General features: G+C 43.0%; 2 protein-coding genes across 4 annotated transcripts; both read right to left on the bottom strand.

Annotated features, from left to right (window-relative positions):
* Nucleotides 1–1,916: 1,916 nt before the first annotated feature.
* ocstamp (osteoclast stimulatory transmembrane protein) lies at nucleotides 1,917–7,093 on the bottom strand. Of its 2 annotated transcripts, none has more exons than XM_088290132.1 (3): nucleotides 7,020–7,093; nucleotides 4,181–5,159; nucleotides 1,917–2,519 (listed from the first exon to the last, which is right to left on the bottom strand). In XM_088290132.1, exons 1-3 carry the CDS (start codon nucleotides 7,076–7,078, stop codon nucleotides 2,187–2,189), a joined length of 1,371 nt encoding a protein of 456 aa, XP_088146258.1. In that variant the 5' UTR covers nucleotides 7,079–7,093; the 3' UTR covers nucleotides 1,917–2,186. The 2 variants fall into 2 exon arrangements, with proteins under 2 accessions (XP_088146258.1, XP_088146259.1); XM_088290133.1 differs by lacking the exon at nucleotides 7,020–7,093 and adding an exon at nucleotides 6,961–7,003.
* Nucleotides 7,094–8,962: 1,869 nt separating this feature from the next.
* Nucleotides 8,963–26,556, bottom strand: slc13a3 (solute carrier family 13 member 3). 2 transcript variants are annotated; one of them, XM_088290131.1, is made up of 16 exons: nucleotides 25,550–26,556; nucleotides 25,348–25,470; nucleotides 25,061–25,268; nucleotides 23,887–24,077; nucleotides 19,097–19,362; nucleotides 18,350–18,528; nucleotides 17,988–18,054; nucleotides 17,379–17,558; nucleotides 17,178–17,303; nucleotides 16,459–16,551; nucleotides 16,262–16,366; nucleotides 16,093–16,190; nucleotides 13,136–13,248; nucleotides 12,871–13,032; nucleotides 10,528–10,665; nucleotides 8,963–10,452 (listed from the first exon to the last, which is right to left on the bottom strand). In XM_088290131.1, exons 1-16 carry the CDS (start codon nucleotides 25,574–25,576, stop codon nucleotides 10,297–10,299), a joined length of 2,232 nt encoding a protein of 743 aa, XP_088146257.1. In that variant the 5' UTR covers nucleotides 25,577–26,556; the 3' UTR covers nucleotides 8,963–10,296. The 2 variants fall into 2 exon arrangements, with proteins under 2 accessions (XP_088146257.1, XP_088146256.1); XM_088290130.1 differs by lacking the exons at nucleotides 23,887–24,077; nucleotides 25,061–25,268; nucleotides 25,348–25,470; nucleotides 25,550–26,556 and adding an exon at nucleotides 19,441–20,368.
* Between the last annotated feature and the right edge of the window lie 999 nt (nucleotides 26,557–27,555).

Raw genomic sequence — 27,555 nt, 5'->3', positions numbered from 1 at the left:
GGGGTGGCCGAGTGTTTTGGCGCATTACCGTAATGCACCGTGATGTGCCGTCGTAATAAATAGGGCTGGAAGTGAAGGACTTTTAAATGCGTTGCAAAACCTTCACGGGCGTCAGGCCAGTGAAGCTCCTCAAAAGACAGTCACATTTAGTTTTACATACATGGCCAATAAAGATGATTGTGGTTTTGGAAAGTTATCTATTTATAGATTTTGCACGAGGCATGTCTGTGGAACACAAACGTACTTATGAATGGATGGGAGAAATGATAGGAAAGAGATCAACCGTCATTTTTGCTGTCATCTTTATTTGACATAAAAATTTCGGTGGTTGCCAAACATCAGGCTTAAAACAGAAGCAACTTTTCTAAAATTCAGGTAAAAGATCCTAAAATAATTCGCAGAAGGCCAAACAAAGCATTTCATAGAGCGTGCATATTGTTCTTTTTGACAGTGATGGAAACGGAACAGATCATTATTTTTTTTGCCCTCAAACAATATTGAAATAACTGCAAAATAAATTCTTTCAGAGCCACACATAGCTCCATCATGACATCTCGTGGAGCTTTGAGCTAACAAACCTAAACGGACGCCATAGAAATGTTGAAAGCGAAAAAAAAAAAAAAGCACCGTCATCACATTTCAACGCAATAAAAATATTGAGACAATATAGACCGTATTGGAGGCTGGCCTGACTGCAGTTATTTACTGCAGTCAGGCCAGCCTCCACTCGCAAAGACGAGGTCAAGCTAGCCGCCACTCTTATTTTCAATATTGTGCAACACGGGGCATTACGGTAATGCGCCAAAAGCGCTTGTTGATGGCAACCTTCCAAATAAAAGTTATGAAACTCAAATATGCACGTCCGTGGTTTTGATTTAAAATAATGTTATTAAACTTCTAAATTCACCCATGGGGAATGCAACTGACTCCGAATTGCACCAAGAAATGTTATGAATCGAGATAGAAAGAATGCAGAAGAAATCTCAACTTTCAGGTGTAACTGACAAATTTTGATATTTCTCATGCCTTTTATTTTGAAATGCCACATCAGATTTCATTCAAAGTACTTTGTTTGGATACCCGGGGTGGCCTAGTGTGCCTCGGCAGTAGTCTGGTTGCGGGATAACGAAAACTTAATTTTTTATGATTTTTCATAATCGGGTGTAAAGGTCAAACATTGAGATTTATTTGGCCTTTTATTTTGAAATGCCACATCAGATTTCGATGAAAGTACTTTGGTTGGATACCTGGGGTGGCCTAGTATGCCCCAGCGCTGGTCTGGTTGCGGGATAACGAAAACTTTATTTTTAATGAATTTTCGAATTTGAGTGTAAAGATCACATTTGGATATTTCTTTGGCCTTTTATTTTGAAATGCCACATCAGATTTTGATGAAAGTACCTTGGTTGGATACCTCGGGTGGCCTATTTTGTCCCAGCACTTGTCTGGTTGCGGGATTACGAAAATTTAATTTTTAATGAATTTTCAAAAACGGGTGTAACGGTCAAATTTTGTTATTTCTCTGGCATTTTATTTTGAAATGCCACATCAGATTTTGATGATAGTACTTTGGTTGGATACCTTGGGTGGCCTTGTGTGCCTCGGCAGTCGTCTGGTTGCGGGATAACGAAAACTAAATTTTTAATTATTATTTATTAAATCAGTTGTAATATCAGCCATTGATCTACAGTTAACATAGATTTCTCTTTCTTTCTCAATTCATAACATTTTTGGTGCAATTCCGAGTCATTTTGCATTCCCCCTGGGTGAATATAGAAGTTTAATAACATTATTTTAAATCAAAACCACTGGCGAGCATACTTGAGTTTCATAACTTTTATTTTGAAGGTGGCCATCAACAAGCGCTTTCGGCGCATTACCGTAATGCACCGTGTTGCACAGTATTGAAAATAAGAGTGGCGGCTGGCTTGACTTTGTTTTTGCGAGTGGAGGCTGGCCTGACTGCAGTTATTTTTTGGTGATGCATTCTTTTGGTGTCTTTGAACTTGCCAAATGATTTTTGGACCACGTTGACGTGCTTTGAAGTGTTACAAAAATGTTGCGCAAAAGCCACAAGGTTCAACTTTCCCAGTTGATGTTCTTCACAGTGACTTGTCGCTAACGGCAACGTCTTGTTTGATCACGTCATCCTCTTGACTGTCAGGAAAAACACGGGAAGGTTAAAGTCATCCGCGGACAACCAAAAGCGTCTCCGGTGGTTTTCCTCGGCCTTTTGTGTTCCAAAGCGCCGCTGTCCTCTCTTCCTGCTTTTTAAAAAAAGCTGCACAGATGTTCCTCCGCAGCCTCGCGGCGAACACGTCAAGGAAGAGCAGTAGATAGCTCGTTAGCCACAAACATGCGAGCAGCGCGCTCACACCCGCGTTGGGAGCCGAAGTGGCGGCATTACACGTCGTCGCTTCCGGACTGAAGTTCCACTTGTACAACTTGTTGAAGTCGGTCAGCTGTCGCGTGATGCACGATTGTGGCACGATGCAAAATGCGGGTGGAAACCATTGCACCTGCGGAGGGGGCAGAAATTGTGCACTAAAGCATCACGACATGCCTTTTAATTAATTCATGAAACAGTCACGGCCAGACAATTTGCTCAACGCCAAATAATCGGCCTTGAGCCGTGTTTTGAAACATTTTTCCAAAAAACGTCACAGCTCAAAATGAAGTCGTGATGCTTTCGTTTCACTCATTGTGAACGCTTTCGTTGTTTGAATTGTCATGTTCAAGCTTTGGTTTACAATTTCCAGAGCTGCAGTTTGTTCCGGGGCAGAACAGTCTGTGAAATCTCACAAACTCATTCTTGCACGTCAGTGGTTTGGATTTAAAATAATGTTATTAAACTTCTCTGCGGACAGGCAACCATATTTCCACCCAGGGGGAATACAAACTGTCTCAGAATTGCACCAAGAAATGTTCTGAATTGAGAAATTAATGTTAACTGTGACTCAATGACTGACATTACAACTGATTTAAAAAAATAATTAAAAATTCAGTTTTTGTTATCCCGCAACCAGACCAGTGCTGGGACACACTAAGCTAACCCAGGTGGAGTACTCTCATTAAAATCTGATGAGGCATTTCAAAATAAAAGGCTAACGAAATCTCAATGTTTGACCCTTAGACCTGATTTCGGAAAATCATTAAAAATGCAGTTTTCATTATCCCACATCCAGACAGGTGCTGGCGCACACGAGGCCACCCCAGATATCCAACCAAAGTATTTTGATTGAAATCTGATGTGGTATTTCACAACAAAAGGACAAGAAGTATAAACTTTTTACCCTTACACCTGATTTTGAAAAATCATTAAAAATGTAGTTTTCGTTATCCTGACACCAGATTACCTCAGGGGCACACCAGGCCACCCCAGGTATCCAACCAATGTACTTTGAGTGAAATCTGATGTGGAATTTCAAAATAAAAGGTCCAAGAAATCTAAAAAAAAAAAAAAAAATCGATTTACACCCGATTTCGAAAAATCATTAAAAATTAAGTTTTTGTCATCCTGCAACCAGACCAGTTTTTAATGATTTGTTTTAATCGGGTGTAATATCATTGATGCACAGTTACATTAATTTTTCTTTCTATCTCAATTCAGAAGATTACTTAGTGCAAATCTGAGACAGTTCCCACCAGGTGAACTCATGGTTGTCTGTGAGCAGAGAAGTTATTCTAAATCCAAACTACTGACGCGCATGCAGTAGCAGGTTCGCTTTTATTTTGAAGGTGGCCAACAGCGCTCGCTGTCGGCGCATTACCGTAATGTACCGCGATGCACAATCTTAAAAATAACAATGGCGGCTGGCTTGACTTCGTTTCTGCGTGTGGAGGCTGGCTAGATTGCAGTTGCGTTCTCGCCTCGTCGCTTCCTTGCATTTGGGTCGTCCTCCACGTCAAGCCGAACATGAATGGCAACAGGTGCCTGTTCAAAGCTTTAAATGGCCTCGCCATAAAAATAAATTTGTATTGTATTGTTCATTGCACCGTCTGCCACAAGAAGTAACTGCGCAATCATATGTACTGAATGTGTCACGCATCTTTGCTGAGCAACGTCTAGTGGCAAGCAGAACAATGAAAGGTCATCATGACTTCACAGTTCGAACAGAAGCAGTTGGCCACCCCTGCAAGACGTCTTTTTAAATTCTCGGACCATGCGCGCGATTCTCACCTTATAAGTGACGTTGATGCTGGCCGACATGGCTGGGAAGTCGAGCAGCCACGGCAGAATGACTTCAACCGTGTGATACACAACATGATCCAAAGCTGCGATGGAAGCGATGGCGCTGAAGTAGACCGTCACCACCAGAATCGAGATGACACCGGGGGTGCGGCCCCCACTGCAGATTTGAAATGTGCCGCATGTGGCGGTAGCGTCAGCTTGATTCTGCCAGCGCTGCTTGGGGATATTATCGAATTGAAAGCATGTCAGATATGATTTCAGGTAGCGTGCAGATTCCCAAATCAGCAAAGCAACAAATACGGCAGCCAGAATTCTGTTGGACAGCAATTTGCACTGCGTGATCATGCTCCTCATTTCGGAAAAGTTCATTTGGACTTGGCCAATCATCTTGGTAAACCTGCGCTTGACCTCGGACACATCCACATGTGTGAAGTGATCCAACGTCCTCAAGTTGGTGACGATGCTCAGGTCCTCCTTCCTCGCTTGAACGGCTTCCTCGAGCATGTCCTGCCTGGCGAGGTTCAAAAGCTCCGACGAGTTCAACAAAGTGTTGGAGAAGCCCTCGGCGGTGCACTTGAGGGTGCGCACCACCGCGCCGACGTTCACGCTGATGTTTGGGATGACGTTGCACACGAGGATCATGACCGAGGCGGACACGAGCAGCTCGCGGCCCTGCTTGGTGCACACGGTGGGCAGCGTCAAGGTCAGCACGCAGCGCAGCGGGTGGCACGCCAAGGTGGCGAGCAGCGTCGCCACGCCGAACAGCAGCGCCGCGTGGGCCGAAGCGGCGGCCTCATATTGCAGCGTTTTGGAGAGCCAGTGGTGCAGCAGCGTGCCCGTGACGGCCGCCACAGTGAGACAAAGTGACGTCAGCGTCCACAGGTGGCGGCCCGCAGGCTGAGCGGAAGAGTAAACGTCCCACAGGTAGAACACGAAGGACTTGGCGGCGTCCCTGCAGCTTGTTGTCCTGTTCACACACACACACACACACACACACACACACACACTGTAGTTGTATGGGGCAACACGATAATGCTTAATGACAATGAAAGGTGCCACCTTCAACTTTCAGACTAACACCACGGGTACTCCATCACGCAATGCATTTTTTTTTTTTTCGCTTGCTATTTTCCCGAGTCCTCCAAAGCTTGCATGACTTGCTGGTCGAGCGAGAATTGTGCTAACATTGAAAGTGATTGTGTCCATCTCCAATTGGAGGTTCTGGCAGAATTATGAACGACGACCACTTCTTGTTTTACTCCAGCGAGCGCCATTGATGGCGGCTTGAATGTTGCCGTTCAATGCGTTCATAAGAACAATTCTTGAGCGAATGTCATAAGTCGCTCCTTCACCCTGCAAACAGGACCAAAGCGGCTCAGTTTCCCTTTCCAGAATCGTTTGACTTGACTCAGCTGACGCCCGGGCCGACCCGAGGCAGAATTTTTCCCAATTTGGCATTGCGAGCAAACGAAATGACTGGAAGACGCCCGAAGCAAAGTTTCCTTTGTTGGAGACTTTGAAGACGACCGTTTGGACCCTCACGTGTGGATCTTTTTTCTTTTGCAACGGGATAGCAAACTATTTTCCTGCGATTTGGGCAGTTGCCATATTCTAAACATTTGTTCAATATATGACTTGGATATTTATTTGGCTGCTATTCTAAGCAGTTTAATGTCCGAGTTGTCGTTTCCAAAAGTTTTCGTCTCAGATAAATGAAGCAATAATCTTTCAAACCTTTCTACTTCGACCATCAAATTCAAACTTCCAAACTTATGAGACTCTCCTTAATTATCATATCCGATGTGTTAATTGCACAGGTACACATGACTTCCTTCAATTTATCCACCTTGTTTTTGACGTAACTACAGTGGGTTGCAAAAGTCTTCATACCCAAGAGCAACACTCACATTGTCAGCACAAAACAAGGAAAAGTGTGTTCACCTGTTGCGTGAAAGGAAATGCCACCAACACAACAATCCGTCCCTTTTTTGTTCACACGTGCTCTACACTATAATCTGTTTTTCATTGTTGCAGGACTTCAAATATAATTTTTGCTCTTTTTGTTCAATTTCGACCCTAAATTTACAGTAAAATTGTTCCTTCAGAGCGTCATCCTGATTTTGTTGTTTTCTGTACCGCTTCTCCTCACGAGGGTCGCGGGAGTTGCTGGAGCCTATCCCAGCTATCTTCGGAAAGTAGGCGGGGTCACACCCTGAACTGGTCGCCAGCCTATCGCAGGGCACCCAGAGACAAACAAGCATTCGCACTGAGGGGCAATTTAGAGCGACCAATCAACCTAGCATGCATGTTTTTGGAATGTGGGAGGAAACCGGAGTACCCGGAGGAAAGCCACGCAAGCACATGCAAACTCGACACAGGAAGGCCGGAGCCCGGGATCGAACCCACGACCTCCGTATTGTGAGGCCATCGTGCTAACCAGTCGTCCAACGTGCCGCCAAATGTCATCCCGACACACAAAAAAACAACAACTTGCCACGTGAACTTGCAAACCAAATGTTTGCATGAGACGCGGCATGCTAATCATCAGCTGACTTCAAGTTAATACGCAACCGCAGCTGCCTTTGCAAAAACAAAAAATGACCAATGAAAGCTTTTCTCATGCAGACTTTTGCTCTTCACTTTGACGTCAACAGAAATTGCTTTTCAGTGTCTATTGGAGTTCAAGACACCGAAAGGTCACAATCAAAACCCGAGGGACACTTTCAACAACAACAACGTGACGATTCGGTGCACGCACTCACACTGACCGCTTCACAAATGTTGCTGGATACGATTTGATGTCCATGGAGACATTTGGCGTTTTTACCTGCGAGGCCCAAAGACGCACTTGGTGGCAAACTTCATTGCTGCTGTCACAGGCTGCATGTGAAGGAAAAAAGACTTTGCAAAGTGCCACGGACAAAAGAGGAAGTGGGACGAGCACAGTCACTGTCATGATGTTGATCCCACGCGCACTCGAAATGGAAGAAACTTGACATGGAATCATGTGACGATGACATTGGAAAGCTTGACGTCAAGACAACAACACGAGTAGAGAAGAAACCACGAAAGGAAGCCGACATATTCGTTCACCGGAAGGTTCGTAAGGAAAAGATCAACGGCAACATAATGAGAAAGACGGAACGTCATTTGAAATATGTTGTCGATTGTAGAAGAAAAAGTCAGAAGTCATTCGTTTGTTGGAGCACGTTTGGGAGGCCCGTCGGAAGTTGTTGTTGTCCAAAAAAACAAATCATTCTAAATGAATTTCCTTTTCTTAAACACGCCTGATCGGTCGCATGATTGAGACAATTCCAAAGAAAAATGAAAAGCGAGTGAAGCAAGATTTGATTTTGTTGACTCAACTTTGTCGCGGCGGTCTCGACAATTTGCAGCGACGCCGCCGACACTGAGTAACCACGGCAGCCTTGTGCGAGTTAACCATTGGCGCGAGCCGTGTGACTCCCGACGCTCCGCACGCCGCACGCGTGGCCGCAGAGGACAGCAGGTCCAATTTGGTGAACGTCAGCAAACGTGTCGCTCGCAACTTTTCAACTTTTTGTCCAAGCTTCATTCAGAAAAAGAAAAAGAAGTCGCGAGCGAGTTTGTGTCTTTTTGACCTTTATTCATTGAAAGGAATCGCTTTTCATTGGCCGCAAGTCAAATTGTTTCGGGAACATTTCAACACACAACAGGAAACGGAAGTCAAACGATTTGAAAGAAGAGAAGACCTAAATTGTCATCATCAGCTCAAAGCCGAGTAGAAGAAAGTCACGATTTGATGTCGTCGACACAAATGCCGTCCTTCCTTCAGTCCACACTCGGTGACATTTCAATCTTGTTCGGCTTTGCACTGGTGACTGCGTTTGATTTTGTTCATCAAACACGTGACTGGGAACTCATTTTTTTATCGTTTCTTTTTGTCCTTGACGTGCTTTTGAGCACAGCAAGTGATTGAAACGTCTGTTTCGAAATGATTTCACAAATGAAATCACGCCTTTGTTTTATGTTCGTTCGTCTTTTGGACTTTTTGTGCCTTTCAAGTCAAAGCAACTTTCTTGAATTTCGAACAGCTTCTGACTATTGCGACAGGGAAGGTTTTGTTATACTTTCCGCTATTTGAAACTTGAGGAGATCCGAAAATTTCCGTGTTCAGTTTGAGAAAAAGCGGTTTTGTTGGTTACGTCTATTTTGATCATGTTATCATTCAAATTGTTTTTTTTTTTTTTTTTAAACTTTTTATTGCTTTTGTACACCATGTCGCTTATTTAGGATTTTGGACTTTTGACCTTTTCGATATGCGACTTTCAACTTCATTTTGAAACAATTATTACTGCAAGGAATTTTTTTTCACCTCTTAGTTCGATTGAATTTCCCTTCACTGTTTAGTTGATCTAGTGCCATAAACAATTAACTTGGTTTTTGTTTATTAATATCAAAGCAATTATTTTTATACAAAAAGTGTAATCTAAGAAAGATATCATTTTTCATATTCAAGCCAAATTTGCTGATTTTGCTTTGATGAGTTTTGTCAGACAATACGATTGCGCTTGTTTAAAGATATTTAATAATCTTCTTTGAACTTGCAGTCTTGACGAGTCTCACCGGCTCCTTTGAAGCGCTGTGAGGCTTAAAACAAGCACTTGAAACATTTTAAGATGGCTGACTAACAATCAAAGGTGCTGAAATGAGCTTTTTTATTGAAACATTTTGCATAATCTCGTAAGAACAAAAATGAAAAAGACAAGAATGAAAACAATTAGACGCGACTGCGTTTTAGCTCTTTATTTCGATTTAACACCTGAAACAAATTAATTCTTTCATTTCACTTTCCATTTTCGTTAAGGGCAATACAAATAAAATTGACTTGACTTGACTTTGGTTGTCATCCAATGATGAACATCATCACTTGATCCCTCAGTAACAATTTGATGCGTGCACAAAATTATGACTTTTTTCAAAGATAAGTCAAATTTCATTTTATTAATCTTCTTTTAGGAAAATTTGTCGAATGAGTTTCAGCGACTTTGTGCTGTTCCAGTTTTGTTCTATTATTATTATTTATGAAGCTCATTTTCCGTCTTGCGGCTCGGTGACCGACTGGTTTGCACGTTCGCCTCACAGATCACAAGTGTTCGGTTCGATCCCGGAATCCGGCCTTCCTGTGTGAACTTTATTTTAAGAAACTAGTTTGAAAACTGACCCCATTCCTTGTTTCTAGTTTAAAACGACTCATTTCAAGCCCGCTGTAGTATTTATCATTTTTCAAAATCTTGTCAAATGAAATGTTCATGTTCAGTGATTTTGCTTATTTTTCTTAGTTTAATATGCTTTTTTTCCTTCAAATTTCCAGTGACATTTTTGCGGAGTGTTTGATCGATTTTCCACAGTAGTCAGAAGCTGTTTCAGGTTTGCTCCAGAAGCAGTCGAATGTTGTGTCATCGGCAATTAAGACTTTTTTGTGCTTTTGAGACACATCAGGTCACATTTATATCCAAATTATTTATGAATGCAATCGTCTTCTAGACCAGAACACGGACCCCACCCTCATTGCTGTCCGCTATAGATCTGGAGAACCACGCACACACACGCACACACATTCATACACAAAAAGGGCTAGCTTGCCCAAATTAGCCACACAAATACAAAAGTTACAAAAAAAAAAAGGTGAACTTATGACACAAATCAATATGATTGGTCCCCCCCATTCACATTATAAGTACATTTGAAATTGAACGCGATTTGGGGGCAGTGTTGTGCACAATCGGTATATGATCACAATGTAACGCGTGATACCATTTGAAAGACGCAATGTTCAACGATTTTGTAATGCATTTAACAATATTGTGATCCGTCACAATAAATTAATGTGAGTTACTGTTAAAGTATTTTGGTATTTTACAGCGTTTACATGATCTTGTTTCATTCCTTGTTTTATTGCAAATCACATGGCATGTGTTAAAAGTGGCAAGTTGTAACGCATGGTGTGCAGCCTTTGAAAGTAACAAAATGACTTTGAGGGGCGGAGGGCTTAGCGATGAAAGGAAGAGGATTTCCTTCCAAGCAATTTGATGCTCTCCGTTGTCTGTTTCTTGTTTGTCAGATCAGAGAGTGACATTTAGTGTGAGGGCGGCAGATTGGTTGAGAGGACGAGCCCAGTCGGGGTATGTGTCCAAATGAAACATGGCCCGGCCCCACGTGTTGATGGCCAGCGTGATTGAGAGCAGGCCCGCGATGTTCATGACAACGCCGGTTTTGACCTAAGACGGCACACGGCAGACAAAGAACATCAAGCAACGGGAAAAACAAAAGAAGCAAGCGAGTCACAATCTCACCATGTCTTTGACCATGAGGTGACCGGATGCAAACGCGATGGAGTTGGGTGGCGTCGACACCGGCAGCATGAACGCGTACGAGCTCCCGATGGTTGCAGGGATCATGAAGTACAGCGGATTCACCGACACATGAAACGCCTTCAAAAACACAACAAGGAAATGTTTTGCAACAGGTCGCAACACGGTGAGATGTTTGCAAACTGTTGTGTACATATTATTATATTCCGTGTCAAGGCATGTGCAGAAAATAGAAACAGCCGCGACATAATTACAGAAAATAAAATCCAACTCAATTACCGACAACACGAGTGAGGACAGAACACAAAGGGAATTAAACAGCTTTTGTCGGGCTGCATCGATGAAATGCTGATTCACTTCCGCTCGCCAACATTCATTCAATTTGGCATTATTTTGAATCCCGCATGAGTTCTAGGCAGTCGTTGACTTTTTGCTGCCTCCAACTTAAGTGGGATTCTTAATCACAATCTTGATCATCAGTACGGCACTAATATTTGGCTGAAGGCATATATACGTCTACGTGGAAGTGCAGTTGAATATACGAGTAGGTTGAAATGTTGACTTTTTGTCCTTTCCCACATCTTGGGAAAGCCATAAATTGACTAAAAATCGACAGAAATAGCTGAAACTCTGGTGAATGGTCTTCCATAAACTGAATAATGTGTGGTTGTAATTTGAAATAAATAGCTTTTTAATCAAAGTCACAATTGAAATTTTCATGGGTACGCATCTTTTTGGGTCACCCTGTATATAAGAACAAGGAGAGCTAATTAATTTGGATGCCAGAAACCTCTCATCAATAATCTCTGGTCTCTTGTCAAGGTTTCTCATTTCGCCCCTGATGGCTTTTCTGAATGTTTTCCTGCCCTCCTGAATATTAAGATGTCAGTAAAATTTGTAGCTTATGAACCGCACTTGACTTGAATAATATTTATAAGACAATTTAGCACGTTCGCCTCACAGTTCAGAGATTGTGGGATCGATTCCGACTCCGGCCTTCCTGTGTGGAGTTTGCATGTCCTCCGTGTGCCTGTGTGGCTTTTCTTTGGGTATTCCGGTTTCCTGGCACATTCCAAAAACATGCATGCTAGGTTGATTGGTCGCTCTAAATTGCCCCTCGGTGTGAATGTGAGTGTGAATGCTTGTTTGTCTTTGTGTGCCCTGCGATAGGCTGGCGACCAGTCCTGGGTGAACCCTGGAGACTGCACGACGACAGCTGGGATAGGCTCCTGCACACCCGTGACCCTCGTGAGGAGAAGCGTCTCAGAAAATGGATGGAGGGAACATTTTATACTTTAAATATATAAAAACAAATGATAATTATATATATACACAATGCTAATCTATCTTAACACTTTCTGAGTGCCTGCATAAATTGAAGATGAACTGGCATTTTACTTGCTGTAAACAATCTTTGAATGGGGCGTGCGCATTTTTGTTCAAAACATTTTTGTTCAAAGCAGCGAGATAATGATTAGAGACAATAAGGGTTAATGACTAACAGAGTTCAAACATGATCATGTCTGTTGCAACACAACTTAACAGCAAGAACAAGAATCTTTTCTGATGTTTTCTTTTTTTTGGGGGTCAAAAGTCAAGAATGCTCGCAGGCAAACACTGTTTGCTTCTGCTGCTCCATCGTGAAATGGAAGTAATCAAGGAGTTCTCCAATTCTAAAATTGAATATTTTTCCAGCCTTTTAACGACATTCCTTGTCACACTTTAAGATGTCGATATCAAGCTTTGAAACTGTTGCTGCTGAATGTTCGCCGTTTGTGATTAGCTTGTATGCTAATGCTAAAAACAATGCTAGCAAGCAAGCTAGCAATGTTCCTTTTTGAACTTTGTGCGCTTTCCTCTCTGCCCAAGAGACACATTTCTGCAGACATTCTTTGATCCGAATCATTGTATAAAAGAGGCTCAACAAAACTGGGGGGCGAGCTCGGGGGGCTTCTTGCAATTAGCAGCAATTAGCGCCAGGATGGGCACATTTTGTGTGATTATGCAAACTAATTTGTGTTTTCTTGGGTGTGAAAATGGAAGAAAATTCCGGCTTTTTTTTCTCTCTGAGTGACAATTTTTTCTTAGTATGAATGTTTGGCTTTTTGATGCATTTAAACACTTAGCAACCACTTTTTTAAATTTTAAATTAGTGTCAGAGGTTATTGATGAGCGTCGGAGTTTCTTTGTGTGTACTGCGACCGTTATTTTTGGCCGCTACAGTAGACACCTCGCGCATTCATGCCCAAGGTGAGTGAAAGTTGTGACTGCAACTGTAACTCCCCATTTGAGGGTGACAACACGTCGCCCGGTTAAGCCACTCACCAGTTCGGCAATTATCGGTAAAAATATGATTATGGTGGCGGTGTTGCTGGCGAACTCGGTGAAGCAGGCCACGAAGGCCGTGATCAACATCATGGCCGCGGGAGGCGGGACTTTGGCCAAAGGCTGGAGTTGTCCTCCAATCCAGGAGGCCAGTCCGGACTCCTACCGAAGAGGTCAAAGGTCAAATTTCACAACATGACAAAGCACCAAACGCAAATGATGTGTCGCCTAAGAGATGAGCAGCACGACTGAACGTGAATTTTACCTCGCACGCTTGCGCCATGGCGAAGCCGCCTCCAAGCAACAGAATGATATTCCAAGGAACGGCCTCCTGGGCTTTCTTCCACGACAGCAGCGGAACGTACGGCTCATTTGAAGCTGAGGGAACATTCAAGAACTTTGTTTTGTTTGCCTGCTTTCGCTCGTCTCCAGCTGTTTATTTGTCCAGCTGAGCTTAAAAAAACGATCAAGCTCTTGCACGTGTCCCAAACAGGCACAAGGCACCACAACGAGCTTTGAGAGATTATCCCGATCAGTGAAACGCACAAAAGCGTACAGTTGTCGCAACTCCAGACGCGGGCTAATCGACATTATTAACATTCCTGAGTTGACTTGTGATATTTTGCAGCAGCTTCAGACACAAATTAAGCACGGAAGAACCTCGGAGGTCCAACGCAATCCGATCGGGCTGCAAGGAAATCAAGAATTTATGTGCTCAAGGGTTCGCCGGCGGCCACAACGAAAGCGACATTTGGCGTTCTCGATTGGCGCACAACTCGGAGAGCATCGTGAACTTTTCTTGATCGTCACGTGTAAAAACAAGTTCAGAGTAAAACGTCGAAACAACTAGGCAGTTTGCAATTTTTGAAAATTCGGCAACATTTCTTTCCTGGTGACCACTTGTTCATTTTCACTTGAACATTCCCAAAAAGAAAACTTGAAACTGAAAACATTTCGGGCACTTCCATCAAAATGGTGACAACAGATTCCGAGAAGCAAGATAAGAGCCAGCTTGTGGCCTTATTTAGAAAATTGTTTGATGCCACCTACGAGATTGCGTTGCGGTGCGCCAGACGAAAAAGCGACAGATTTTGGCATCCAAAAATTCGACGTTTAATCGAAAAAAACAAAACAAAAAAAAAACACATTCAAGTAAAATGTACCTTTTCTGTAGTTATCATACACTAATTTAGCTTCACGTAAGTCAGTTCCAGGTTGTTATAGTTTGGGAATTTCTATCATTGTTAGTTTGTTTTTAAATGTACTTAGTTTTAATTTGTTTTTATCGCGGGTTTGTTAATTTTTTAAATTAGTTTTATTCTCAGTTTTCATTACAAAAAATGTTTTGTTCAAGAGTTAAAAAAAGAAGACAGTAAATACGGTGCAGTGAAAATACAACAAAAATATGATTTCAAAACATTTTGATATTTCAGGGAACACTTTGCGGTTTTAAGCGGTCCTTTAAATCACAACAAGTGATGCTTCAAAAGTTCGACGCGGGCACTCGAATTCTAATCAAGCTCGGACGACGTGTTTGCCAAGTTGCCAAATTCTAAAGTGCATTTGTGGGTTGAATTCTTGTAGTATTGAATCCGGTTGTACAGAATACTTTTTTCTATGCTTTATATATTTAGCAAAAAGAAGCAAAAAAGAAAAAAGCACTTTTTACCACGTGTTGCGTTTCGGGCTGAGTCAGTCACGCCAACGCCGCACACAAACTCGTCTCAGAGGAGTGACGTTATCTGAAGACTTTGGTGCGACAAACATTAAGAAGACGACAACTCTCAGACGGCTGTTCAACCTTTTCTGGGAAACATCCGTGCCGTTAATATCGAAAAAAAAGCTTTTAAAATCAAGCCAAATGCTCGATTACAAATTAAATGCCAAAGATGAAAACAAACATTTTCTCTACAATTGGAGTTAGTTTTACAAACATAAAATGTAGTGTCAGTTAGTTTTCAATTTTCTAAATCATTTTCATCATTTCCTTAACCAAAATTAGTTTCCTTTTTTTTTCTAGTTATGTCGTGAGGTTTTGTTTACTAAAATAACCTTGGTCAGTTGGCAACATCAGCAAAGCTTTGGGAACGCGTTTGGATAGCACAAGGCGAGCCAACGCTAGCATTTTTCTTTCAAATGAGCCGTCTGCGATTGGCATCGCCTCGCTTCTCGCCTCAAGACAGTAGCGATAGGCATCAGCACGCTCGCGACCGGTGTGAAGATACGCCGCTCGGAAAATGAACGGATGAGCTCTGATTGGAATGTTGAGTAGCAGTCACAACGATAGCCGCGACTACGTCACGCGAGACTTTTTAACGCATTGATTAGCTCACAGGTGTCAAACTCAAGGCCCGAGGGCCAGATCTGGCCCGCAACCTCATTCTATATGGCCCGCAAAGGGCAAATCAATTTCTAGCATATTTTCTTCACTTTTAACAACATTGAGATATGAGGTATTGCCATTTATTTGTTACCAATCCTCCCCTTTTAAAATAAATTGAAAAAATGTTGAACAATTACTTACTAGCTTCTGATTTCAAAACTGGCTTTCCAATCAATTTATATGGGTTCACAGTCATACCGGCCCTCTGAGGGAAACCACAACTACGATGTGGCCCGTCCACAAAAATGAGTTTGACACCCCTGGATTAGTTGCTGTAAGTGCAAAAAAAAAAAAAAGAAAGATTTTAGACAGAAGTGGGCATCGTCAGCCCGTCGCGCATTTCCCGTCAGTATTTCAGGCCGACCCTCGTTCATTTCCACTGAAATTTAATCAACACACACACCAGGAAGTCCGTTCTCGACGCCGTTTGGCCGACTCGGACAGATTGGGCGGGCCCGAAATGCTGACGAGAAAAGCGCTGCCGAAAGTATGGAATCAATAACTCGTTGTTTCTCATCAGTTTTCGACTTCCAGGCAGAAATAGAAAGATGACCGTGGACAGATTGAATTGGAATGGGAAAAAAAACAGCCGCTTTTTTGATTAGGTTTCCACAAAAATGAGGTTCAACCTTTTGCAAAAATGTTCACCGTTGTGCCACATTAGTAGCGTCACTAAAAATTGATTGCATCAGTTTGACTTTCCAGGGCATGTCACCAACAGCAATGATCAATTCCAATCCTAAAAAGTCATCATGATGGCGGAATTTGTCATATTTGCGGCATTAAAGTCTTGAAATGCGAATGTGTCAAGATGGCCGCACAGGGCCGAGCACACTGACCTTTGGGATCCAACCACCAGCTCAGAGAAGGTTTCTGCGAGGGGAAGAAAAATAATACGGACACAATGACCACACCGGTGACTGCGTCTGACACGTAGCTGCAAAGGAGGAAACACAAAGTCACTTGCGAAGAGGGCGCAATGACAAAAGTCGAGCGCCGCTTCCTTACCCCTTCTTAAAAAACACAGACCAGCCGGTGACGAATTTCGGATCCCTTGTGAACAAGAGAACGGCATACAAGGCGAAGAAGAACGAGATGGCCATCTCTGCAAAACTGCAACGGAGCAAAGTTTGTTGAGGCCGTCGCCTTCCAAAGACAAATTGTCAGCTCATCACTTTGGCTTGAAGACATACATGGGTCCTCACTTTAAGGGCCCGAGTTTTCTGTAGTCTTCTTCAATGAGGGCCCGAGCTTGGGCCTCTTCCTCTTCTCGTTGGTTGTGCTTCTTGAAGCACAAGCTGCAGAAAGCAAAAGCATTCCAAGAGTTAATGACAAACTAAGCGAGATTATTCAAACAAGATGGAACGTGACTGCCGATGGACGGTGGAGCAAAACACTCGACGTCACGGAAAAGGCTGCGTGCACGACAGAAAGTCACCCAAGTTCACACTTGGATCAACGACAGATTGACCTGTTCATCGCGTTTGGAAAAAACAAATATTTGCATGTACGGTATTCGGTTATGTGTAGCATCACGCGAGCCTCTCTCTCTGAAATGGCAGGATTGCAAAACTGACAAAACAAGATCGTCGGTTTTTGTCAAAGGGAAACGTGGCGGATCAAAAAAGAGTCTGCTCGTATTCAAACGAGCTCCTTGCCTGATTCCGTTTTTCTTTCAATTTTCTGTCTTATCCAGCCTGAAACCTAAAGCCAGCTTTGCCCTGACACTGACTGAGTCTCAAAAGTCCATATGACGTCAGGTCCATGCAGGCAGGCCTTCGATACAATTTGGTCGTACCCGAATGCTTCCCAAGCGGAAGACGTGAGCGGCAGCCCGATGACGTGCAGTGTGCGTTTGCAGAGGTGTCAATAAAAATATCTGCGCAAAGACTAAGCTGGGATGCAATGTCCGCCGTGCATTTACCGTCTGTTCAAGCCTCCGTGGAGAAACGCGATCCAAAGCCATCCCAAAAGTAGGAAGAGGAGCATGAGCGGGAAGGCAAATGCAAACCAAGAGCCGAAATTGATGAGATCACACTCTGGAAAATAGCTGAACAAATGAAATGATGAAAAAAACAAAGCCAGCCGGCCAGGTCCACTTCCAGGAAGTCAAAGAGCGCGTTACTTTTTGAGTTGTCCAATGAGGATGAGGTTGGGCGCCGTTCCCGTCAGTGTGGCGGTTCCGCCAATACTGGCCGCGTACGGGATGCAGACAAGAAAGCCTTTCCAAACGCGCATCTGATTCTCCGCCTCGCGCTGGAGCTCCTCGGCTGTCCTCGTGTCCTTCTCCTCAGCTGCGGCCAACCTTTTGAAGACACTGAGCATGACTCTTGACGACAGTCAAGTATGGTTGAGGTGTCGCAAGCTTTTTGAAGCGCTTGCATCCGCATCGCGAGGACATTGAAAGAAGCAAAAAGATCAAAGCAAATCTTTTATTTTTTTTCGACCTTGCCTGGAGACTTCACATTTTACTACAGAAAGCTAGCTCGCCACTGCTACGATAGTTTGCCATGAAAGATCATCAGATGTGTCGCCAGAAGTGATTCAATTGAACTTGGTATGAAAATGTCAATTCACTTTATTTGACTTCAAATCGTGCATTTTCTCGTCAATCGATGACGAAGGTGCAAAGTGAATTGCAACAAAATCATCATTTCGTTTTTGTGGGAGACATTCCTGTTTGTTGCTGTGCCGTGAGATTCGCTATAGCAATGAAAAACGTTGTTCAACTTACCCCTCGAGTGATAAAATGTGTTTCTCGGAGGCCACCGAGGGCAGCGGACGCATTTTAGTGGACGGACCTGAAAGAAGGCAAAGATTGTGGCAAGTACGTACATGGCAAGCAAAAACAAATGAGATGCAAATGATAGATTCATCATTCTGACTTTTTCTCAGTACGACGATCGATTAATACTTAAAGATCAACTTTGTGGCGCAACAACTGTATATTTTACATCCGCATTCAAATGTAGACGAGGTCCACTTAGAAAGCAACTGTCTTGGGCATGTTACATAATGTCCGACGACTGTCATCCTGAACCAACGACTACAAAAAATCTGCGCGCAAACATCGTCACCATCAATCGTTCAACACACCATTGCCGACGTCAAAGTCGCGATCGACCATGGGCTTGCATTTTTGTTTAAGACTCTCCAGATCACCGTAGAGACTCTCCAGGATGGCGTTGGCGATAGGGAGCATCATGGCTGTCGTGGCCGTGTTGCTGAGCCACATGGACAGGAAGGACGAGGTCATCATCATGCCCAGTATGAGCCTGGAAAGGTGCGAAAAATGTGGGCCGTGGCGCCAACAAAAATATCACATTGTCCGACTGTCAAGCAAAGTCTCGTACGTACACAACAGACGTCTCGCACGAACGTCGTTGCTACGGAGACCAACCGATTGAAAGCCCACTCACAAAACCAGATCATTTTGCATTCCGCTTGCTTCATTTTTCGATACTTCTCGCGACTATTTTGTTTGTCGGTGTGCCGTGACGTTGCTGTGTAAAGCGCAGGCCTTGATGTCAAGAAATGGTTTCATTCTCCAGGATTTGGTCGCAACAATGTTTGTCCATCTTTGTTGAGCCCAGGAACACCACCAAACAATTTTGTCTCACTACATTTGTCTTGCATACTGGCCGCATGATTTTTCCGGTGGTGAGACTGGCTACGAGTTGACATCCAATAGAAGAGTATTTGTTGGTTCTTCCCGCCAGCAAATGTCGCCGGCAGAGATAAAAGAAAATGGAACATGAAAGCAATCAGACAAATGAATGAAAGTCTCTCCCGGCGCACCACTGATGGGAATCGTTGCTTCCAACGCTGATTGGATTTTCTTACCAGGCTGGTTTGACTCCCGCAATGGTGAGGACCTTCAGCGCTATCCTGCGGTGGAGTCCCCACTCCTCAATGGACGACGCCAGCACCAGGCCGCTTAAGAAGAGAAAGTTGGTTTCCAGGAAGTACTGAGGGCACAGTTTTTGCGACGGAATGATGCCCAGCGTTGGGAAGAGGCAGATGGGCAACATGGCTGTGACGGCCAGAGGGAGCGCCTCCGAGCACCAAAACGTGGCCATGAGAAGCACCACATAAAGACATCGTCCTTCCTGAGCACAACAAGACAACGCAACAAAAATGCGTGTCACAAATGGCCAAGATGAATCGCCTTCAAGCAACTCACTCACCTTTTCGGGCAAGGCGACAAGCAAAGGGGAAAAAAGCAGCGGGCTGATCAGTAGCACGAGCACTTTGTGAACGCACCACAACTTCTTGGACACAAGCGACATCTTCATGTTGACGAGTTGACGTTTGCTCTCGAGTGGCAGCAAGCAAGCTGGCAGGCAGCGCTTTAAAGCCTCCGCAAGTGTGTGGAGAAGATTAACCACATGCTCTACTACAGGTTAACTCCTCGTACGGAGGTGTCAAATAGTTGCGCGGGACACTCGGCTCTCCTAAAGCAGGCCTCTCCCACTTCAACGGGAGGCGTGCGTGTTGCATCTTCAGACTTGACCTGCAAAAAAAGATTCACACTCATGCTGAGCGAGCAGCTGCCGACTGAAATTCGACAACACACAGGCTTGCAAAAACAAAAAGCAATTCAAAAAGTTGACGTGACCTAGTGAGTAGTTTATTTTATAGATAGACAGACAACGGAATAAAAGGAAAAGCAGTAGGAAACATGCCTATGAGTATTGTCTGTCTGTCTGTCCAAGTGTGACAACATGACCAAATGCGATTTGTTAGCTCACCAATGGCATTTTGCATTCAGTATTTGAAATTTTTGCCTGCCGCAAATATATGTGCACTTCTTAAGTATGCAGCGTGTAATTCACTTGCCGTCATGTCTTTTTGTTTTTGTTTTTTGGCATCAAACTGTAACTGGGAGGTGGTGATAAAAAGCTCACAGCTTCATTTTTCAAATATTTTTCACCAAAATGTAGCTTGTTGTCAAATGATCTTGTAACGCAAATAATGTCAAAACAATATCCGAGTGGCGACCCAAAATAAATGGAGACAATATGCTTCTCTTAGAATTGGGATGTGGCTGTGTTCGGAACGAGCCAATCACATTCACACTCATGTTAAATGGGAATGGTCACACACGTGCCTGAGATGAACGCAGACAGTCTAATTGGGATTTGTGTTGCTGAAGACTAAAATTAGCCAAATAGCAAAACTTTTAGTCTTCAGCAACACAAATCCCAATTAGACTGTCTGCGTTCATCTCATATATATATATATATATATATATAAAGTTTTGTTATTTGGCCACAGATGCCGAAAGGACGGGGGGTGTGGGGGGGATACATATATATATATATATATATATATATATATATATATATATATATATATATATATATGTATATATATATATATATATATATATATATATATATATATATATATATATATATATATATATATGTATGTATATATATAGGGGAGAACATGCAAACTCCACACAGGATGCCGGAGCCGGAATCAATTCCACACTGCACTGTGAAGCCATCGTGCTAACCAGTCGGCCACCGTGCCACCTATACCTGGGGTGACCTAGTGTTCCCCAGCACTGGTCTGGTTGCGGGATAACAAAAACTTAATTTTTAATATTTTTTTTAAATCAGTTGTAATGTCAGCCATTGATGCACAGTTAACATTAATTTATCTTTCTATCTCAATTCAGAACATTTATTGGTGCAATTCTGAGACAGTTTGCATTCCCCCTGAACAGAGAAGTTTAATAACATTATTTTAAATCCAAACCACTGACGTGCATTTTGAGTTTGACAGCTTTTATTTTGAAGGTGGCCAACAGCAAGCGCTCATCAAGCGCTTTCGGCGCATTACCGTAATGCACCGTGATCCGCAGTATTAAAAATAACAGTGGCCGCTGGCTTGACTTCGTCTTTGCGAGTGGAGGCTGGCCTGACTGCAGTGTATTACCGCTTCCTTCCCGAGCGCGCAGTCCGAAACAACAACAACCACGGCTACCGGCGATTCTGCTACGTTTGCTTCGGCAAGTGAGCATTTAGTTAATAAATCGGGCAAAAGTATGTCTGTAGTGCGGAAATGGTTTTAGTTTTAACAAGACGGACACAAACAAAAAAATCCCCGGTGCAAAGTGTGTTGCAGTGAGCACAAGCAATTTGTTTTTAACAGACTGACTGACTGACTACTTTCTCTCGTGTTTGATTTCGTTTCCGATGGTATTTGCACTTTCTTCTTTCATTATTGGTTTCATTCAGAACAGATCTGAAGTCTGTTGTATAAGTAATTTGCTGTCAATCCCAAAGGAATGTTCCGTGTGTATTAAATTAAATGGACTGGCATTTTGAGTTCAAATGAAGAAATATTAAGTTTAAATAAAAGACATTCAAAATACTTCATTTTTCATGATTTAATTTACAAAGAAATCATAATCGTTATCGGAAAATCAGGTTTGAGAGAATATAATCGGGATTTTCTTGTTGGGCAAAATCGAACAGCCCTACTTTGATGAGCGTCCAAGACTGAAGACATCAATGGATTTATTATCATCGTAGTGGTACCGCCATCTGCTGGCTAAAGGACCTTTTATTCATTTATATGGCACTACTATATGGAAAGCGCTTTGTTACAACTCCGGCGGTTTGAATTGCGTTTTATAAATAAAGTTGTATATTGTATTTATTTATTTTTATTTGTTTTCACTCAGCAGTAAAACAGATTTAATTCCTATTTGCGAAGAAGAGTTTTTCGGCCTTCATGATGTCGCAGCACAGTTTATGATGTATTCGCCAGGAAAACAAACACGAGGCGCGGGCGATCATTTTTAGGAATCAGGCCTGCGGGTCGAGGCCGGAAGGGTACCATATCCGCACTACCGAACACAATTGTAAACCGTTAATTATTCATTTATTCTCATTTTTTATCTGACACTTTCTTTTGTCACCCTATCATTTTTTACACTACGGACTTTTTGTTGACAATGTGTTAGTTTCTCCTCTCCTTACTTGATGAGACGCCACGCTGGGGGTGTGCTCAGTCTGCCCGTGGTGATGACACCCGGTCGTCATAGCAACAGGGGTTATGGGGCGGCTCTTGGAAAGGTGCTGAAAAACGCACCTCTGCCAGAAGTTTTTTTTTAACTGTCATTTGAATGTTTTTTTTTCTGGCACGCTTGCCTTATCACATTGATTGACTTCCAGAAACAAAGAGGCGTCTTCAAATATGATAATGTTAGACGATCGAACTGATATTGGGCAATCCTGCTCATACACGTGCAGTACCTCTTACATAATATTTGCATGTTATATTATTTTCCATTATTCATTTATGCATTAGCTTAAGTGCGACCAAAAACTAATACATCTTTGTAATTTCTTCTTGGGTCACATTTCTTGTGTTTCTTTAATCGATCGCCTTTTGATGAGTGGGTATAAACCGGCGAAGATTTTCATTGCAACACTGTATGATTTTTTTCTTTTTACGGTGCATATGACAAATAAGCATCCGAATTGTTGTTCAATGACTAGCCTCGTTAAAATTTGGAAGTCAGTTGTGTTTTGGAGGACTTGCCAGTAGGTGATGAGCTATGCATATTATTTAAAAAACAACGACCAAAACTTGATCCTTTCAAATTAAGCGGGATTGCAGTGAGGAAAAAATGTAATCTGAAAAATCTAAACCCTAATCATGAGAGGGAGCTTTCTTTGGTCCCACTTTGGCACAAATTTCAAAGTGAGGTTGCAGCAAAGCCCACAAACGGAGATCTCTTTTGAGCGACGCCATTTCAACTTCTTTTGCAACACTTTCAACGGCCGCCATTCCGCAAACATGATCACAACTTTGTCACAATGTTAAACATGCCCAAAGTTTAGGACTGGACTCAGGAACCTTTTCGGACATTTTGGGAACTCATTGATATGAAGGCCTACCAGCTTGACACACACTTTTGCAACAACACAGTTTGCTTTTGTTTGCAAAATAATATTAATGAATGATATTTATTTATCGGAAGACATCGGTTAAGCCAATCATTTTTCACAACAATTAGGAAACAAATGGCCAACAACTGACTTTTATAGTAAATCTTTTCTGGCGTTCACCTTTTCAAATGCTGAATTTACAACATTCTTAGAAAATCCCAATGCCCCATTACTGGCAAAGTATTTTTAGAACAGGCCCAGGTCTACTTATGTGCTCCTTGGTGGCGACACGTTGCTGACCCGGCTCCGGAAGATCACATCCAGCAAGCTTGAATGACCTGCACAGTGAGTGACAAGGAAGAAAATCAGCAAAACAAGAAAGGAAGACGTTCAAAGTGGACGGAAAGTTGCTTCAGAGGCGACGCAACTGTTGTTACGGATACGAAGCGGAAACACGACAGGAAACGGTGGCTCGTCACAAATGAACACGAACAGACGGAAGAGGCGGGCCTCGTGACGGCTCGCTTGGCGATTCATCGTTTTAGGGTTTCCTTCTCCGCCGTCGCCGAAGTCACATGACCAGATTTTCGCAGACTCCCCCGCGTATCGTTACAATCACAGTCATTGGCAATATTTAGCATCATGGCAGGCTTTGTTGACAGAACGCTCGGAACGTTTGCGAGGGTGATGGCGATGCATCGTTTTGGTTGCCATTTTTACCCGAACGCTTGTGCATGAAACGAGCACTTTGGCCAAGCCGACTGCCAAGCAGCCCAAAACGCTCCACGTGAACGGCAGCGGCAGCTCCTGTCCAGGTTGACTTGTGTTACCGGCGCTTGGCATTGGGATGTTGAGCAATACATTTGTCGTTGTCATTGTCATTGTCGTTGTCGGTGTGTTGGTCGCACAAGCTGAAGTAAAACAAAGAAAACAGAAAAGATCTTTTGTCCAAAGAACAATACAACGTAACGTGTATACAGACAAGCATATTTGCCACGCAGAAAGTTCTTGTTGGCTTTGAATAATTCTTGTGAAATATTGTATGCAATTGAAAAACAAAAAACACATTTTCAAATGAACACTTGGGCCGACGACTCTAACGGTCATGGTGGTTATTGGAGCGCGAAGGACATTTTTTTTTTTTTCATTCGTACACTGTCTTTTCTTAGCCTAACTCTGCAATGAAAACAAGTTGCACACTTGTGACATGGTGGAATAAAGTTGTCATTGTTCTTTTGTGTTAACCACAATCAACTTCCTTCCTGAGGTCGTCTGAGAAGCCGTCAGAAAGCTGCTGGCCTGCAATGTCATGTCAAGACAAATGCAGGATTCAAGTGGGCCGACTTGATGAGCGTTATTTTGCTAACCTCGGTCGGGACTCGGGCTGCACGATATTGGAAAAAAATTACATTGCGATTTTTGTGGAGGCTGCGATGTACATTGCGATATTGAAACTAGAAAATTTTTCACCAGGTGACTCAAATAGCTCCGTTTGGGAAGTCTTTGCTTTGTTTATTATACAGCTCTGGGATGGCCACTCGATAGAAATACGTGCGGCACGGCATTTTATACCTTTTGTCGAGCGTGCGGATCATTTTTTTTAAACCACTCTTTCGTGATGCTGTTGAGTTTCACTTTCACCCCGTGAAAAGTTATTGACTAATTAGCATGGGGGTGAGCAAGACGGTCTGTGTAGTCTCTACAATGAAGAGCATAGTGTAGCGTGCTGCTTTTATGAAACGAACCAAAAGTTTCCGTGTTCTAAAAAAATAAATAAATAAAAAAGATAGAAACATCGCACGTCCTACGATGTGACTATTGCGCATGCGCACATAGCAATCGCGATGTTAAATCCGCATATCGTGCAGGCCTAAAGCACATCATCACCACCTACCGTGAACCACGAGGTCGAGCATGCATTCTTTATTTCGACCGCCTACTCTTGCAGTGATGACACATTTGTAGGCGCCCGAGTCATGCGGCGTCACAGCGGGGAGAAGCAGACTGTCATTCTTGCCAAAGGTAGCCCGCTGGGAACGGGCCGCCTTCTCCACGTGGCCGTCAGCGATGCTGATGAGGAAACGTCTCCCATTTGCGCTCATCTGTCCGTTTTGTGAACAACATCTTGCGTTACAAAGAATCAAAAGTCAGGTTGCCGAGAGGCCAAAACGTTTCACAAACCTTGTACCAGGACTGCACCAGGAAAGGCGTGCTGTCGCGACACAAACAGCTCAATTGCACATTTTGGTCACAGTTTGCTTCAACTTTTGCCCGACCGAAGTTGAAGCGACACACTGCGAGCACCTGTTCACAACGCACGCGATACGGTCACATGGAAGATTCAGTTCTGAACAGCGAGACGTTGAAAGCAACTTGAGCTCACCATCATCACGAGCAAAATCGAGCGCATGGTTTCGACTCTTCATCAGTCGCCTGAGGGGCTGATCTGAAGCGATGCCTTGCTGACCTGAAAACACAAAACAGTTTCCGAGAACAGAAGCAGGATGCAGACGAGTTGCGCGTGCTGCAACAGTTTCGGAAGTAAAGTGAGCACCTAAGAGCAAAAACTAAAAACGTGTTGCCGTCTGGGAAGAGCTTCCATTAAATGTTCGGCAAGAACTCGTTTGAAGACACATATTTATTCTTTTCGCTATTTCCTTGTGTAGACTGGAATTTGGTGTTAGGATCATTGAGTTGGATTTCGATTTACCGCTTTCACCGTCTTTGTTATTGAATTAATGCGACTTTATGTAAAGCGCTTTGTTACAGCTGCAGCTGTTGTAAACAAAAGTTGATTTATATTTTTGCATTCAGCATTGAATTTCATTTCATTCAACTATTGGTTAATTAATAAAAAATATATACATGATTAACTTCACAGTCATATGGAAAAGGTACATTATGAACACCTAAAATTTCTGTCACTCTACAAGACGGATTATGAAATACGTCTGCTTACCTGCTCAGCATTGTGAAAGGAGCACTTTGGCACCGAGTGAAACCAAAAGAGGAAGCAAAACGTTTCTCTGTGTGACCATTTGGTATTCATGAGCTCTTTTTTTTATAAATGTTCTAAGGCGACCGATTTCTTTGTCTTTGAATTTGTACTCACAACCGGACACAGTCCTTAAAGTAGGATACTTCAAAACACAAACTCGACTGACTGTACGAACACACGCGCGCGCACACGCGCACAGATATGAAGAACCTCATCCTGTTGTTTTGAATCCCAGGGAACTCCCCATTGTCTCTCCTCAAGCATATTATTTGTAGATGTCACTCTTGTTGACAAAAGAGGTCAAAAGAGGTGCTTATTAATAGCTGACAACTTTAATGGAAAAGCGAAAAGAATGATGCTCTGTCTGCATAAAACAATACGTCCTCCTGCAGCTGCTGGCGCAGAGATGCAAAAAATGTCTTGACGTTTTTGGAAGTGAGCAGTTATTGGCCACTTCCTACTGCACGCCAGCTGTGAGCGCTTCTCGGGGGACACGAGGCCAAAATGTCCTGTGGAACGCTCAAGTTCAAAAGCTAGTTGGCAATGGAACAGTTTGGAGGGCGTGGGAGAGTTGCTGCATGTATACATTTGAGCCAGTAGGGGGCGTCTGACTTGAAGGGCACGAGCAGTCATGCTTGGGGACTCAAATCTAGTAATTGTTTTTTTAAATGGGGTAGTAGGCTGACATGATCCAGACAATAAAGCGAAAGTTTTTTGTTTTTTGCCAAGCTTCATTTAACACCGCAAGACAAAAGACTAGAAGTGCAAGTGGACTGATATTGAGGTTGAACCTTTGATTGATGGCAGTACCGTGTCATCATCTCAAGAAAGATTCACATGTTGTAAACACCGGGAACCGTTTTCTAAAATGATGCTATTCTGGTCCAATACTTTAGTTTCATGCGGGTAAAATAAAAAAACAAAAACAAAAAACTGTTCTAATAAACTTCAACTCATGTGCTTGTGGACTTGTCCACTCGTTGCACAATCCCAGTCTGGGGTCAGGAAGCAGACCGGTCCGTGTAGATCACAAATCTGGGTCGAATGGACGGCCACGGAAATGCATATACGTGCGACCTGAATGAGGAAACGCACTCTCGAAGATGGATTGACGGAGTTTTGTTGTGGTTGAGTCATGAAACGTGGATGCTTTTGCTCCAACCACATGCAATGAAATACGTCAACATTTTCACTATTTAGCGCGTCATTCATCTGTTTGGTGTTTGTGATTGAAAATTGGCATCTATGAAACAAAATCTCCAGGACGAGTTTGTTTTTGAAAGAACCAGAGAAAGGGTTGAAATGAGCTTCAAATAAAATGGCAGACCATCTTTTTGTGGCTCTTCGTATAGCAGACATGTCTACAAGATACAATGTTGAAAAGTGAAATT

Source organism: Idiotropiscis lumnitzeri, chromosome 3, assembly GCF_059441095.1.
Source record: "Idiotropiscis lumnitzeri isolate Australia: NSW breed Sydney's pygmy pipehorse chromosome 3, RoL_Ilum_1.0, whole genome shotgun sequence".
Lineage (NCBI taxonomy): Eukaryota > Metazoa > Chordata > Actinopteri > Syngnathiformes > Syngnathidae > Idiotropiscis > Idiotropiscis lumnitzeri.
The sequence above is the reverse complement of the archived record's forward strand: the minus strand, read 5'-3'. Positions and strand labels throughout refer to the sequence as shown.